Here is a 15,412-nt window from a genome sequence, read left to right on the forward strand (position 1 = left end):
TTTCGCAATCCATCTGTTTTTTATCAAAACGAAACAATCTTTTGTGTTGTAGACCTGATTTCGATTCTAATTTTTTTGACAGAATATCAAGTTTGACACGTATAATTTGTTATATATAATATAAGTGCAGTTTATAATCAAAATTGTACAGGTTTTTGATTTTATTTATCAAAACAAAACTTTAGCAGTTAATTATTAATTATGCATCTCTTATATTAACGACGACATTAAATGACATCAGATGTGGATATAAAAAAAACTTTTTTGACAACATTTTTTATAAGCAATTTGAGCTTAAAAATGCATTTTTAACATTGAATGCACTTAGATGTGTCAGATAAATATATGTTATAATATATTTTAATAACTCTCGTAAAAACTTTTGCTCCTCCTCTTTATCTGATACATTCCATTTTATGCTCCCTATAAATATGCAAAAGAATTTAACCTCTTATATTATATTATTATGTTGAAGCTGTTTTGAGCTAGTGCACTTAAGCACTTACACTCTTTTTTAACTCGATGTTTCTTCAAAACCCCTCTCTACACCTTGACTAGATTATTGTTTATCACTTCATCAGACTAAGCAATAATTGACCTCAGATCTACATACCTCCCCGAAAAGCCTGTAACCATTCTGAGATTTGATAACGCGGTGTTGGTAAGTCTGTCAGATTTCGCAAATAATTTCAGGGCTCTATCCTTTATTTATTTTTTGATGGGATCAATCTTGAGGTCCCTGAGGATGTCATTCGTTTTAATGTACCATGGTACTTCGAAAAGTCTTCTCAGAGCCTGGCTTTGTGCAATTTCTAGCTGGTGTATAGTAGTGTTTGAAGCTTTGCTAAATGCTACACAACCATATAGAAGTGTCGGACGAATTATTTGGTTATATATCAGTTTCCTGTTCTATATATTAATGGGTAATTATTTCAACAAACTTCACGTAACTATAAGTTTTTTACTATATAGTAACTATAAGTAATTTAAGATTCTTACTAATTTAATTCAAGTTTTTCCAAATGTATTTTTTAATTTTGACTTGAATTTAAACAAATATTTGTAAATATAAGCTTATGAACTGGAAATAACTTTTTCGAATTAGTTTATGATATAATCGAGGCAGGAATCTGGTATCACTATATTTTAGTTCAGGGTTATCCAAAGCATAACCCGCGGGGTTCATGCGACCCGCGGTTAATATTTGAGCGACCTGTCCCATGTTTCTAATCTACCACAATTAGGCAAATTTTTCTTTGCTATATTTTCATAACATAATATTATTTTATTTTTATGGTATCCCAAATAAATGAATTAAAATGTTTTATATAATTTATCATACTTCACATTCATTTACTAAATTGACAAAGACTTTAGTATACATCACAGGGCTTTGAACTGGAATTTTTTCCGTTTCGGTTTTCGTTCCAGATCAAAAGAAAAGAAATCGGTTCGGTTTCGATTTTCATTTCTGCAAAAATATCGGTTTTTGCGGTTCTCGGTGCGGTTATGGTTCATAGCCCTGGTATATATTTCTTTGTACAACTGGTTCATAAAATTAGGGTACATGGGTATACATACGGATGCGAACTATAGATTGTGTGAAGAGAATGAGAAGTCGGCAATACATATGTTGTTAGCATGCCCTGCGCTAATGCACATGTGAAATAGGCTCATCGGAATGTATATTCCTGCGGAAGAGGCAATAAAACTCTGTAAAGTAGGTTCTATACTACTTTTAATTAACACAAAACGACTTAGGAACCTACTCTAAACCCAGAAAGGAGCACAATAGAACCGACGGTCACATGTCCTAACAATAATAACAATAATAGTTGATGGGTCTACTTAAACAACGGTGATGGTTTTTCTATTTGGAGTCAAAATTTCACAACTGCATTTAAGTTTTTGATTGATTTTTTAAGCTGTTGTTGGTCGCCTCTGATTCGATGCTGGTAAATAATACTAGTAATGAACTCATGTACCATCCCTAAAAATCTTAATTATATAAATTCTGTTTGTGATGTGTAATTACCATCTAACAACAGTATATATCTTTAACACTTTGTTGTTTTCAACTGCAAACATTGCAAACAAATGCTGTATAAATTATATAGCTTATACATTTATGAATTATGGCTTAAACTCTCTATTAGTTCCTACATTAAAAGTTTGTTTTTCTATTAAAGAGGCACCCGTGCCCAAGAGAAAGTCAAAGTTAGAAGTATGGAAGCCTGGTAGAAATTGTGTTGTGATTTCATTATAAAAATTACTATATATTTGATAAGTCATTATTTTTGCCATTAATACATTACTTGGAGTATTAATATCATTTCCCACCAGTCCATTGTTTAATAAGCTTTTTAAGACCCATTTAAAGAAAAACTTTTATGTTGCGTTTCTAAAGAACGATCATTTTCTGTGTAAGCAGCGGAGACGTACAGTTCATATTTTATTTATTTCTATCAATATATTGTATTAATTTCTATTAATAATAAATTAAATGAATACTTTTGTACCTATAACCTTTGGTTTATTTGAAACTAAATATTTACATTCAAATCTACATTCACATTTGTTTATATCTTGTTTTAAGTAAAGCAAACCTCAGGAAGAGTGACAAACTAGTCTGAAGTCTTATAGTTTTATTACAAAAAAAATTTGTTTTCATAATCATATTACCGACTTAATCAAGTCGTCATGCCTCAGCATGACAATAAAATCGGTATATATTAATAATCTGATTAAAATCAATTTTAAATGGGCGTAGTTCTAGCCAGTTTTATTAGTGCAACCAGTGCTGCAAGCGATCAGTTTCAAAATTTTCTCACTGTAGCTACTCTTTTGTTGAATTAAAGTACATAACTAAATAATCAATTAATTTTAAAAAGTATATAAACCTGCTTAATTGTTTAATAATAAGATGCAAACATATTTGGTTCATAATTTATAATAATTGGTTAAAAAATATTTGAATAAATGTAAGAAAAACTGTGGAATTATTACTCATAGTAAAAATTTATATATCAAAAGCCGTTTTTAAATTTATTACTCTGTAGACCCGGACAACTTATCGAAACAATTAAATTATTAATTTAATACAATTTTATGCCACTTTTACATATGTCAATATTAAAAACTATTAGCAAACGAAAGGTGATAACTGATTAGATCAGAGCCATTTGTAATAGATTATAACTATATTTTGCATAATTTTCTACAATCAGTGGCGAGATACTAGTTAATTTCCATGTGAACAAGTCTCATAACTAAACCTAATCAGATACATAACTCTGATTCAATTATAGAGCTCTATCTGTTTAGTATCTACTAACTGCCATTAAAGATCTGAAATAATAAAGATTTATGGTTAACATAGAAAAACGTATAAACATATTCCAAACTTTCTAAATACTTTATTATAATAACAAACAGTCAAAAGTAGAACCGTTTAGGTATCTTCTTAAATACTGCGTAATCATATTGCATATCTATACAACCATGCTTTATAGTTTTTAATCTATCTCACTATTATGACATGAAAACTGTCAAGAGATAACAAAGATACTAAACATTTGACAGTTTAAAATCATCTAAAAAGCCCAGGTGAGGCAAAGATAACGAAAATTAATTTAATATGAGAATACACAACGCAAGTGATCATGGTCAAAAGCCGGTGATCCTCTACAAACGATTTCAAAGCCTAGATTGACGCCAAATAATGTTATGTTGAGTGTTTCGTGGTTGCTTGTTGCAATGGTTTATTCGGTCCTCCACTGCTTACAGCTTACTTCTTGGAAAAAACAATCAAGAAAAAGTGACCAGAGCAGACGAAGAATCACCATTACTAATAGGAGCTGTTATGGGTTCTGTAGGTAACTGGGATGTAGAGCTCTCTCTTCACAAACAAACTAACGATCTATAGATTGTTCATCTTTCCTGTGCTTCTGTATGACACAGAAGCATGGACATTATCACAGAATGATGAAACAGCACTGGGAGTGTTCGAGAGAAAAGTTCTTCGTAAGAACTTTCGTTATCTACGAGTTGGAGACGACTTCTCCACATATGAATAAATCACGAGCTGTACAAGCTTTATCACGACACTGATATAATTCAGCGAATTAACATGTGGCGGCTTCGCTGGTGTGGTCATGTCGTGAGAATTGATGAAGATGCTCCAGCGTCTTCAAAAAGGTGTTTGTAAAGTAGTTGGAGACAGATGGCGTGCGATAGAGGTAAACCGTATTTTCGTTAGAATGATCAAGTTGAGGGAGGACTAACCGGACTTGATGTACATGACTGGAGAAGGCGTACACGCAGCAGAGGCGCCTGGAGAGACATGCTGCTTGAAGACGACACCCAGTAAGTTATTACAATATATACCAAAAAACAGAATGCCTAAGAAAACGCCTACTCAAAATCAAACTTAAGTCCAAAAATGTTTAATATCTCAAAATCGATCCACCTAAATATATTAATTTGTTTAAGTTCTTTCCCAAATACTCTTTAATTTGATAACAAATACATTGTCGTACTTAGCGAATTGAAATGATTTAAATATTCTGATTAGGAATATTTTAGTCAAGAAAACTAAATATTTTTCGGGTTGGGGTTTCATTAACATCCAGTAATTTGACACAGGTTGAAAATAAATCCCGTTTTCATATATGATTTTTTCGTTTCCTGGACTAAATAATCACATTCCGCATTTATATTGTAATATAATGGAATATCGAGTAGTACACTCATTCATTTAAGTACCGTAATTCTACTGAATTTTTCATTGTTAAATTTTATCTAGAAAGAAAATTAACTGATGAAGAGTCGTTTCTGTACATCCATTGGAACCATAAAGAACAATCTTATAACGAAGAACGTTTAAATGAAATGCATTCGTATTTTTAAGAAAATTTTTATTTTTCACATTTTGTCTTAACATTTATTTACAATTACATAAAAGATATATATAAAATTAATTTATACACATATTAAAGAGAGAGATACATTCGCAGAAGTAATAATAATGATATAAGATTGTTTGTGTTGTTAGAATTATACAGCATTTTCCGAAAGAAAAGTATTAACTAAAAGTTGTGTGGCAGCTTCGTTGAAGTTTGCGTTTTATTCTTCCACTTCAAGACATTTCAGTGCTTACACTGCAAGAAATTATGAGTAATTGTTGTTCTAATTGTTTGATGAACATAAACAGAATATCACAATGTTCAACAAGGTACAGATCATTTAACTCTCAAAGTTTCAACACAATTTTTTCCAGTGTAAGCGGTGAATGTTCTCCAATTTTTTGGAAGTTCATTGATAAATGGACTGCAACTAAATTGTTTGTAACCAGAGATATTACAAGCATTTAGTCGCAGGTTATCCTAAACTTCTTCGATCTTTTGAATAGACAGGGATGTCAAAACTTTCGATTTCGATTTTGCTTAAAAACAATGGCAAAAATTCTAGTTGCGTAAGAAATAATTTACAATAAGCAACTTAAAAACTAAGTGGCAGAGATAAAGTACAAATAATTTTCTGATAACAGATTACGACTTTAATTGACTTTGGGTCATAAGATGATTTTCAGCAACTCGAGTGTTGTTTACTCCAGTTGAAGTCGCGTGAAATTTGCTTCGTTGGTGGTGCAATACTATATTAACTAAATTCAAATTACTGTATGTGTTCTTGACGAAGTCGGCATCATTATTTATCATATCCAGTGCGTTCCTTGTAGCAATTTGCTTGATTTGTTAAAAAATTAAAACTATCATTCGTATTAAAAAAAAATCATTTACAACATATTTTTGTTTTTGGGTTAGTTTGAATACATCTATTTCTTCTTGTGTGCATAACCGTATGATCCATGTCCATACGACTCATGACCAGTTGAAATAAGGGCTGCGCCATGACCACTAGATGAAAAGCCATGTCCACCATATCCGCTTGAAGAGAAACCATGTCCGCCACCTGAAATGATAGCGCCACCATGTCCGCCGCTAGAGATTAAAGCGCCTCCATGGCCACCGCTAGAGTATATAGCGCCTCCATGGCCACCACTAGAGATCAAAGCGCCTCCATGGCCACCGCCAGAAAGTAAAGCGCCACCATGACCATAACCGGTACCAATTGCTACGGCAGCTGGTGCGTGCTGTACAACTGAATGGCCGGCAACAACAGGGACGGCTACTGGCACAGCTACAGGTCTTTCGACAGTGACAGGTACATGTTTAGTGACATGCACTGGATATGGACGATCTACTGGTACTTTAACATGCACTGGTACTGGACGGTCGACTGTATATGGTATATGTTTTTCTACTGTGTATGGTTGTGGCACTGGAACTGGTACTTTCACAGGATATGGGCGATCAACAGGTACTGGATATGGTCGGTCAACGCGTACTGGTACCTCAACCTTGACTTGTCTTTCAACGACTACTGGATATGGCTTTTCAACAGTAACTGGATATGGTTTTGGTACTGCAACTGGCACTGGACGATCAACTGGCACATGTACAGGTACTTTGACATGTTTAATGACTTCGTAGGGTTGTGGTACTGGTACGGGTACCTTGACAGGTACTTGGACTTGTTTAATAACTTCATAGGGTTGTGGTACTGGTACTTTTACGGGTACTTGCACATGCTTGATTACTTCGTAAGGTTGTGGTACTGGTACTTTAACTGGATAAGGACGGTCGACATGTACTGGTACTTTCACTTCAACGCGCTTTTCAACAGTATAAGGTTGTGGGACATGCACGGGTACTTTGACGTATTCCTTAACATGAACTGGCACTTTACGTATAACTTCATAGGGTTGTGGCACTGGTACCTTTACTTCAACTGGTACACGTCTTTCATGCACAACAGGATATGGGCGATCAACGGTAACTGGTACTGGCACACCTTTTGTAATTGTTATTGTTTTCTGCACATCGGCATGTTTACTAATTAGGAATTCTGGATGCGCAGCAACGGCTGTATGTCCGTAACTAACAGCTGGAGCAGAATGGCCAATAGCAATGGCACCACCACCATGTGAGAGACCATAACCATGACCGGCAACTGAGCCATGACCAATATAACCAACATCTAAACCTGAGTGTCCATAGCCATAACCTAAATCGAGCAAACCGCGTTTGTCAAGTTTTTTTTCTAGGGGTACTTTTTCAGCAGATTTCTTGGCGGCAGTATCACCGGCGTAAGCTGATGCCACAAGTAAAGCGGCTAAACAGAACTAAAAATAAAAAAGAAAATTTATTACAATCAGTAAATTAAATTAAAATTATTTTAAAATTAAATTTATTTCAAATAGTTAAATAAAATTATGTGCATATAAGCAAATTATATATATTCTATAAAAATAAAATATGTTAAATATAATAAGGGCATCGCTAAACCAGCCATTGGTAAAACTTCTTGACTTATAAAAATGGTAAATGTAAATAATATAATATAAAAGAAAAATAAAAATAAGTGGAAATGTAAAGAAATTTATATTACCAAAAATAAATAAGCTGCATATATATAAAGTTATATTTTCCATTATTAAAAGTACGATATATTTATATATTACATCTGTTATAAAAAAAAATTTTTGAGATAAATTATTAAACGTTTTTATATTTTGTTGGTTTATTTCAAAATTTATTTAAATAGTATTTTTATTAATAATTATAAATAAAATTTCTTTAGAATTGCCAAATACGGATACCTTAACTTAATAAGAAGAATTATTATAAATGCTATTAAGTTAAATAAAATAATAGTATAAAAACAAAAATGAAAATATTAATAGGAAAAATTAAATTATCTATAAATAATTTAATTTAAAAAAAATATAATTAAAAAATAAATATTTTATTTTTTTTAAATAATTTTCTTTAATCATAAAAAAAAAATTTTAAAAAAAAAAAACAAAATTAAATTTTATATTAATTTTTCATTTTAATTTATATTAAATTTATTTTAAATACAAATTAACATTTTTTAAATAATTCAAATTAATCAAAAATATATTAATCAAAAATATAAATATATCCACATATTAAATAATATAATTATATATAATATAATTATATATTATATATATAATATATACATATAAAAATATTTTTAATAATTATACATATAGTTAAAAATATAGTATATAGTTAAAAATTACTTTTAATGACAATTATATAACATATGTGTAAAAATACATTCGCGGAACATAAAAATCAAAATTTAATAAAAGTCGTATAATTATTAAATAAATAAAATAATAAATTTATATAACTTAATGATAAATAAATTAATAACAAATTTTATATAATAAATTTTAGTTAATAAAAAAGGTGAAACTTTGATTTTTTTTAAAATAGATTATAATTAACCAGAAGTCAGAGATGATACTTAGAAGAAGTTTTAAAAAAATTGGTTTAATTGTTTGTATTTTTTTAATATTTCAAAATTTTTAAATTACTATAAAAATATAATAATCATAATTATTAATTAAATAAACCAAAGGAATTTAGAAAAAATATTTCTAGTGTACTAAAGAAATAATTAATACGTTTATTATTTTATATATTCATTAAGTTTTTTATATTATATTAATAATTAATTATACTACATATAATTTCATAAATTATATTTATAAATTAATTTTATATGGAATATTATAATTAAATATTATATAGCATATAATAATATTTAATTACTATACAAATAAATGAAAATCACAATTAATTACATGTAAATTATATCATATATAGGAAATAGCAAAAAACATATTTATTTTGGCAATAAGACAACTCAAAAATTTACAAAAAAATTAAAGAAAAAATATAATAATAAAATAAAAATAAAATTAAAAAAAAAATATAAACATAAAAAAATAGGAATAAAAAAAAAAAAATTGAAAATAAAAATAAATTCAAACTTATAAAAATATAAATAAAAAATCTTTATTTAAAAAAAATATTGATAAACATAATAGTAACATTAAATATTGAATTAAAAGTATTGTATCAATGATAATTTTATTAAATTCGAAAATCCGTGATTCAGAAATTCTTACGAATATTCTAATGAAGTAGTAATAAATGCTTTTATTAGTGACATTGCAAGGATAAGTTAGATATCCATTTACTAGACTTTTCACTTTAAAGCGTTTTCATTATATACCAAATATTTACATTGTTTCAGTAGCGTATCTAGGAGGATTAGTAGGTAGTTCCATTCCTTGACAATATAATTTGCAGATGTGACAACAAATATGCTGACAAAAGAAATATTTTGTAGTAAGTCCCTCCCTTGACATAAAATTGGCTATGCCATTGCATTATTTATATAAAACAGCAATTTATAATATCGTGCAGAGAGGATTAGGAAATAGATCCTAATCTTCTCTTAACGCACCACTGCAACAATGTAAAAATTTTTGTTATAGAAAACATGATATTGCTAACTTTTGTAATCAATGCAATAGCATAGGGAGCCAAGGGAGAGACATACTACAAAATAATTCTATCTAAAAAGGAATCTAACCTTTCTTGACAGTATTCTCTACATATAAGACAAAAGAAATATTTTCAAGTAAATCCTAATTATGCCATTAAATGGATTACACAAATTATGATTTACAATATCGCGTTTTTTATATAAAAATATTATTGGAATATGGGTAACCCAAGCCTAACTACGGGGGAACCGCCTTCTTGATCACGTAGCCCAATAGCGTAGAATTAAAAGTCACATCGGAGAAACCATATCCGTATTATATGAGTTAATTGCACAAAAAGCTCACTCAAGATGCAATTCGAATCTGTGGGGCTTTTTGTAAGAGGCATTTATACTATATCCAACTTTAACTCAATTTTTTAAGGTTACTTTCGTTCTATCACAAATTTTGTTAACATTTTTTTTTTTTTGACTAAATAACACTCTAAATGGTATTTATTACCAGTGCATTAATACCTATTGTGTAATATCTTAGCAATTTCTTGGTTATAATTATTGAATTGGAACTAGTAATAAATTTCAAAATTAAACGCAGAAAATGTTTAAAAAAGTTATATTATTTTCACTTTTTTCACATCGTTAAAACAGTACTGGGTATGGGTATTGAAAATATTATTTTAAATTTAATATGCGTAGTCTATACAGTTTGCATAATTAATGATCGCATTACTTAATAACGCAAACGCAAACACCACCTCCAACGCCAACTGGTAGGGATTAGACGAATAGTCGAAACCTATGACAATTTCTTACATTTGAAAGCTTAAAAGCGAAAGTAAAGCTATGAAGTGTTTTGGTTGGTAAGTGGTATTACCGAGTGAAATCTGATAGAGTCATAAGACGTGCGTGACCTGCCATTATGGGTAAGCTGTTGACGGACCCATTCAATTTACCATAGAAGTGTAATAAAAATCAAATTTACTGACGGCGTCAAATATTATTTGAATTAAATTAAAGCAAGAAACGAGAAGCAAAAAACAGTATCGCACCTGTTACCAGATTACCAGCTGAAATGTTTGCAATGTTTAAGACATTAATTAAATATTCATAACATGACAATACATAAAATTCATTGTGGCGAATGTGCCCAGTTAGCTGAGATAAACGAGTATATAATAGGTATTTACATATCTACGCGAAGTACACGGCAGCTTAATAATCAGCTTTGCGGTTGTAGGAGCATTCACTTTTCGACCAAGTTTTTTTCCCGGTTGTAGATACTCGTATATAAACCAACAGCTTGAAAAGCAGCAGGTAGAGACAGGAACTGTATGTATGTTATACTGAGCCACATACGTACTATATACAAATTTATACAGACTGAACGCACTGCGAAAGACGGATCGCCCGTCAGATAGGCAGACAGGCAGACAGTGGTAGTATTGCTTCTTTACCGGCTTCGGCGTTCGTAGATGGCTAAAGCATATGGCGTACGGTTTTCGTAGTGATTCATTGTTTTGGGTTGCCTTCTTTGCGAGTGAGTTTCTATGAATGAATTTTTTTCAAGACCTTTTGTTTTTTTTGTTTCTTTTTTATTTTGATTTTTATTTACGGTTTTTTTAACTTAATTTTATGAAGTCTTTTTGTTTTATAGCCAGTTCAGCGTACCTTTGCGATTTGTAGCTTTTGTTTATGTTTTCAAAATTGCCGCTGAATGAATTTTATGTTTTGGCGCACGCTCGGTCCAGTTGTGGTTTGCATATAAAAAATAAAATTGCTTCAGGCAAAGTTAAGACTTCGAGGCGTTAAGACGTTAAGACGTTAAGACTACGGCTACATAAAAAAGTTGTTGTTAATAATTTTTTATTTTCTTGCTTTTAACACTTTTTTATTTGTTAACAAAATTCTTTTTTTTGTTTTTTTTTTTTTATAACCAAAACGATTTACACATAATTTGTAAAATGGCCAAGTGCATGGCTAAATATTTTATGCTACTTTGACGTCTGTTTTATGCTAAATGCATCGCATGGTTTTCATTAAAAAAAAAAAGGTAAAATATTATTTGCTAATCATTTTATTATGGAGAAATAACGCAGAAATGATTTATGGACAATCAAAACGTTAAAGAAATAAAGTATCTATTAAGCATTGAGCATAATTGAATAGACCAGTTATAAAAGGTTCAGTGATTTCTTGCTTGCAAAAAATTATTTTTTTACGTAGCAAATTTATATTACAACAATGGGCGTAGGGCGTATCACGTTTATTTATTATTTGCTTTTGTTAATAATTTATTTAAATGTTATGCATCTTTGTTTACTGCTCATTTCTGAGAGTAACTATGCGTTAATCGTGTCATATTTCACATAACTTAATGTAAACCTACATTTATTTTATATATTACAACATATAACCAAAGAAAATGACTTTGCAGAGTAAAATAAAAAACGTAACTTATAAATAAATGACAACATTCAAAACTCTTTTAAAAGGCAGCCAAAATAGTGGATGTGTCCAAGATAGTGAACACACTATCCTTGCAAAATTTGGAACAACTTAAACAACTGCTCCTCTTCGACTAATAAAAGTTGTCTAACTCATGAATCTGTAGAGTAGGTAGAGTCTTCATTGTTGGTTTCTTTGTTTGGTGGAAGTGGTGACTCCGTATGAGTCTAACTCAAGCGTTTTTACACAAGAGAGTTTTCATTGTTGTGGTTTTTCTGTTTGGTGGCAATGGTGACTCCTCATGAGTCCAGTTTTCAAATTTTGTTATTAGGTTTTGTTGTATATACCAATCAGTATCTATAAAACTTATCTATATAATTCATGTAGGTCGAATGAACTATAACAAGTATAATTAAATCTGTTTATCTTTTAACGTACCTACGTCAAGAAAATAATTTATTTGTATACGGTCAATATCAGTTATATTGTATTCCTAGTTATCAAACCTCACAAATATATGGTATATGTACAGAGACTTCACAAAATTTTGGACAATCTTAAGCAAGCAATATGTGCTAAAAAATTTTCTCAAGAATCGCAAAAAATGTCTAAAAACTATATGAAAAGCAGACAACTTTTAAAATAAGAATGCATATAGCATTGAAGTCCTCATAAAATACTATATCATTAACAGAGAACATATCTAATAACATGATTATAGAGAAACACAGACCTACAAGAGACCTGTTTGAGGTCTACCACAAATATTCTTTAAAATCTAGTAAATTGGGTAAAGTTATGCTAACTAGACATAGACCTATATGGGTCTATATCTAGTTCTATTTAAAGTCTACCACATGAGCAGCACAGTTAAATATTAAATTGCTTTATTATGACTTTTTGAGTTCTTAATTGCAAAATAAATTATTTGCATATTAATCTAAATATATTTTTTATGGCAGAAATATACCAATATATCAAATATATACACGGAAACTATCATATTGGTGTATTAATATACAAATTCAGCTAAAAGCATATTAATAATAATAATAATAAATATTATTTTGCAAAGCAAAAGCATTATACGACTATAATGTTAGTGAAAATTATATACATTGTCTTAATTATTTAATTAAGTTTATATTTAATTAAAAAAAAAACATAAAAAACATAAACTATATTAAATAAAACATTAAGTTTATAATAAGTGGACTATTGATTTACAAATAGAATTTTGAAATTCATAAATGAATAATAATTTTCTACCAATTAATATATATTTAAATCAAAATTATATAAATTTTTTCAAACACATTTTTCAAACAGTAGCAAACTACAACAACAAAAAATTTTTTAATTCAAATTGCATTAAATTTGAGAAAATTTTAAATATCAAGTACTTTTTTATGTATCAATAAAAATAATTATTGAATACTATTAAATACATTTGATCATATCGATTGAAGATAGATACACATATAAAATATAATTATAACTCTTATTAATGGTCTCTATGATTAATAGTTTCTATGATCTACTGAAGTTTAAAAAATAAAACTCAATTAAGTTTTTAGAAGGCAAAAACGCACTAAAAAAATTATATTTAAATTAAAATGAAAAACAATAAACTATATATTTAATAAGTCATCAATAGCATTTATGTACATTACTATTAAAAATATAAAACTATTTTAGAGTTGAGAGAAATTACAAGAGTCCTGGACTATCATTAGAACAAATACTAGAAATGCCTAGTAGATCTATTTAGTTATAGAATAGAAATTGACATGGTACTGGCTCCTAACGGAGCAGACCATAGTTGATTTAGGTCTATTTAGGTCTATGCACAATAAGTATTCTGTGTCTGGCGATCTGTATCTGTATCATATTACATTATATTGATACATTATAATAACATAACATATTTATTATTATATATCATATAATAGGATAACATATGCATAAGACATGTGGAAGAGATGTATAATAAATTGTAATTATATATACTACAATAATAATGGTATATATAACATTATCTAAGGTATAAAACTGTATATATATATATATATTACCATAAACGTATTATTATTATGTTATACAAAAATATATAATAAATTGCAAAATATAATATGTACTTTAAAATAATATTATTGAAACATAATATTAGTAATATTAGTAATATTAAAAAAATATATCACATTACTCGAAATATTTTTTAAAAGCCAAATTAAATAATAAGCTATATAAAATGATTTCTATTAAAACATTTCATGTCGTTTTAATATATTATAGAAATATCATCATATTGTTAAAATAATTTTATCAAGCCAATGAAACAATTACCAATACAAAATGGAATATAAACAACCTTAAGTATAATGTCAAATACATTTTTATGAAAACTCAAACTAAATTTAATATAAAATTTTAAAATCATCTGAAAAATTTTATTAAAATTTTATTAATTTTTTTTGTATGGAAACACTTTTTTGGCTTAACATATATTTTTAACATTTTTAAACCTGAATCAAATGTTATTTTTTTTGAATTATTGGAGTAACTTGAAGTCACAATTGTCCTTCATGCATAACTGTAGTGTTCACTTTGGAACCATTTTGTATGATTCTGTAAGACCTTAAGTCCTTAAATAGGTTCAGCTTTAACTTTTGACACTTTTATTCCATTTTGCATTTTCGCAGATATCAATGACTTAATAGTATATATTTCATATTATTATTTTCTTTATAACACTATATAATGTGATATAGTTTAATATATTAATTACTGCTGAATAGTCTATATGACTTATTTTTTATTATTATATTATAAACATTTAATACTCACAAATAATTTCATTTTGTATTTCTTAAAAAAAAAAACTTCTTCAAATCAACAAAGCTCAATGGCAAATACGGCACTGTAAAATTATATAAATGAAATTTTTTTATTATTTTTATTTTTTTTATTAAATAATAATTGCAAATTATTATTAAATTAAAAATTATTATTGTAAAAAAAAGCACTTCAAAATTTTTTATGAATTTGTGTAAGCACCTCTTTAAAAACGAAACACACTCGTAACCAATAAATAACTAAAGGATTGTAGAACCGCTACGATTCCAAACCTTTGACTGGATGCTGAGTTTAGTTAGACGGGGGCTTTTATACCCTGACCATATTTCCAAAATAAACCATGCCACCTAAAGAGTTTCAAGAAATTTTTTGAGTAAATGAGTTCAGTAATCAAAAGCTTTTGCAGTCACAGAAATCAAAGAAATAAAGCAGCAAAGTCAAGCCCACTGGAGTTGAAAGTGAGAGTGACGCTCAGCAGTTATTTTCAAGCTTGGCTTAAGCATTTGTAGGCTGTTTGCGTGCTCAAGAGTGCAAAGACCAAAAAGCTTTTTGCAGTTTGAATGTATTTAGTCGATCGTTTCTTAGTGTGTGTGTGTGCTAAGCGGTGCAATTTACTAACACTAAACAATAAATTTACCGCGTCTTCATCTAAATTTAATGA

At 28.8% G+C, this 15,412-nt stretch overlaps 1 protein-coding gene across 1 annotated transcript; it reads right to left on the bottom strand.

The window, feature by feature from the left end:
* Nucleotides 1-5,097: 5,097 nt before the first annotated feature.
* Nucleotides 5,098-15,023, bottom strand: LOC119689541 (skin secretory protein xP2). The gene is made up of 3 exons (XM_038104390.1): nucleotides 14,953-15,023; nucleotides 14,743-14,815; nucleotides 5,098-7,243 (listed from the first exon to the last, which is right to left on the bottom strand). Exons 2-3 carry the CDS (start codon nucleotides 14,752-14,754, stop codon nucleotides 5,834-5,836), a joined length of 1,422 nt encoding a protein of 473 aa, XP_037960318.1. The 5' UTR covers nucleotides 14,755-14,815; nucleotides 14,953-15,023; the 3' UTR covers nucleotides 5,098-5,833.
* Between the last annotated feature and the right edge of the window lie 389 nt (nucleotides 15,024-15,412).

The sequence above is a fragment of the Teleopsis dalmanni genome, chromosome X (assembly GCF_002237135.1).
Source record: "Teleopsis dalmanni isolate 2A chromosome X, ASM223713v2, whole genome shotgun sequence".
Classification (NCBI taxonomy): Eukaryota; Metazoa; Arthropoda; class Insecta; order Diptera; family Diopsidae; genus Teleopsis; species Teleopsis dalmanni.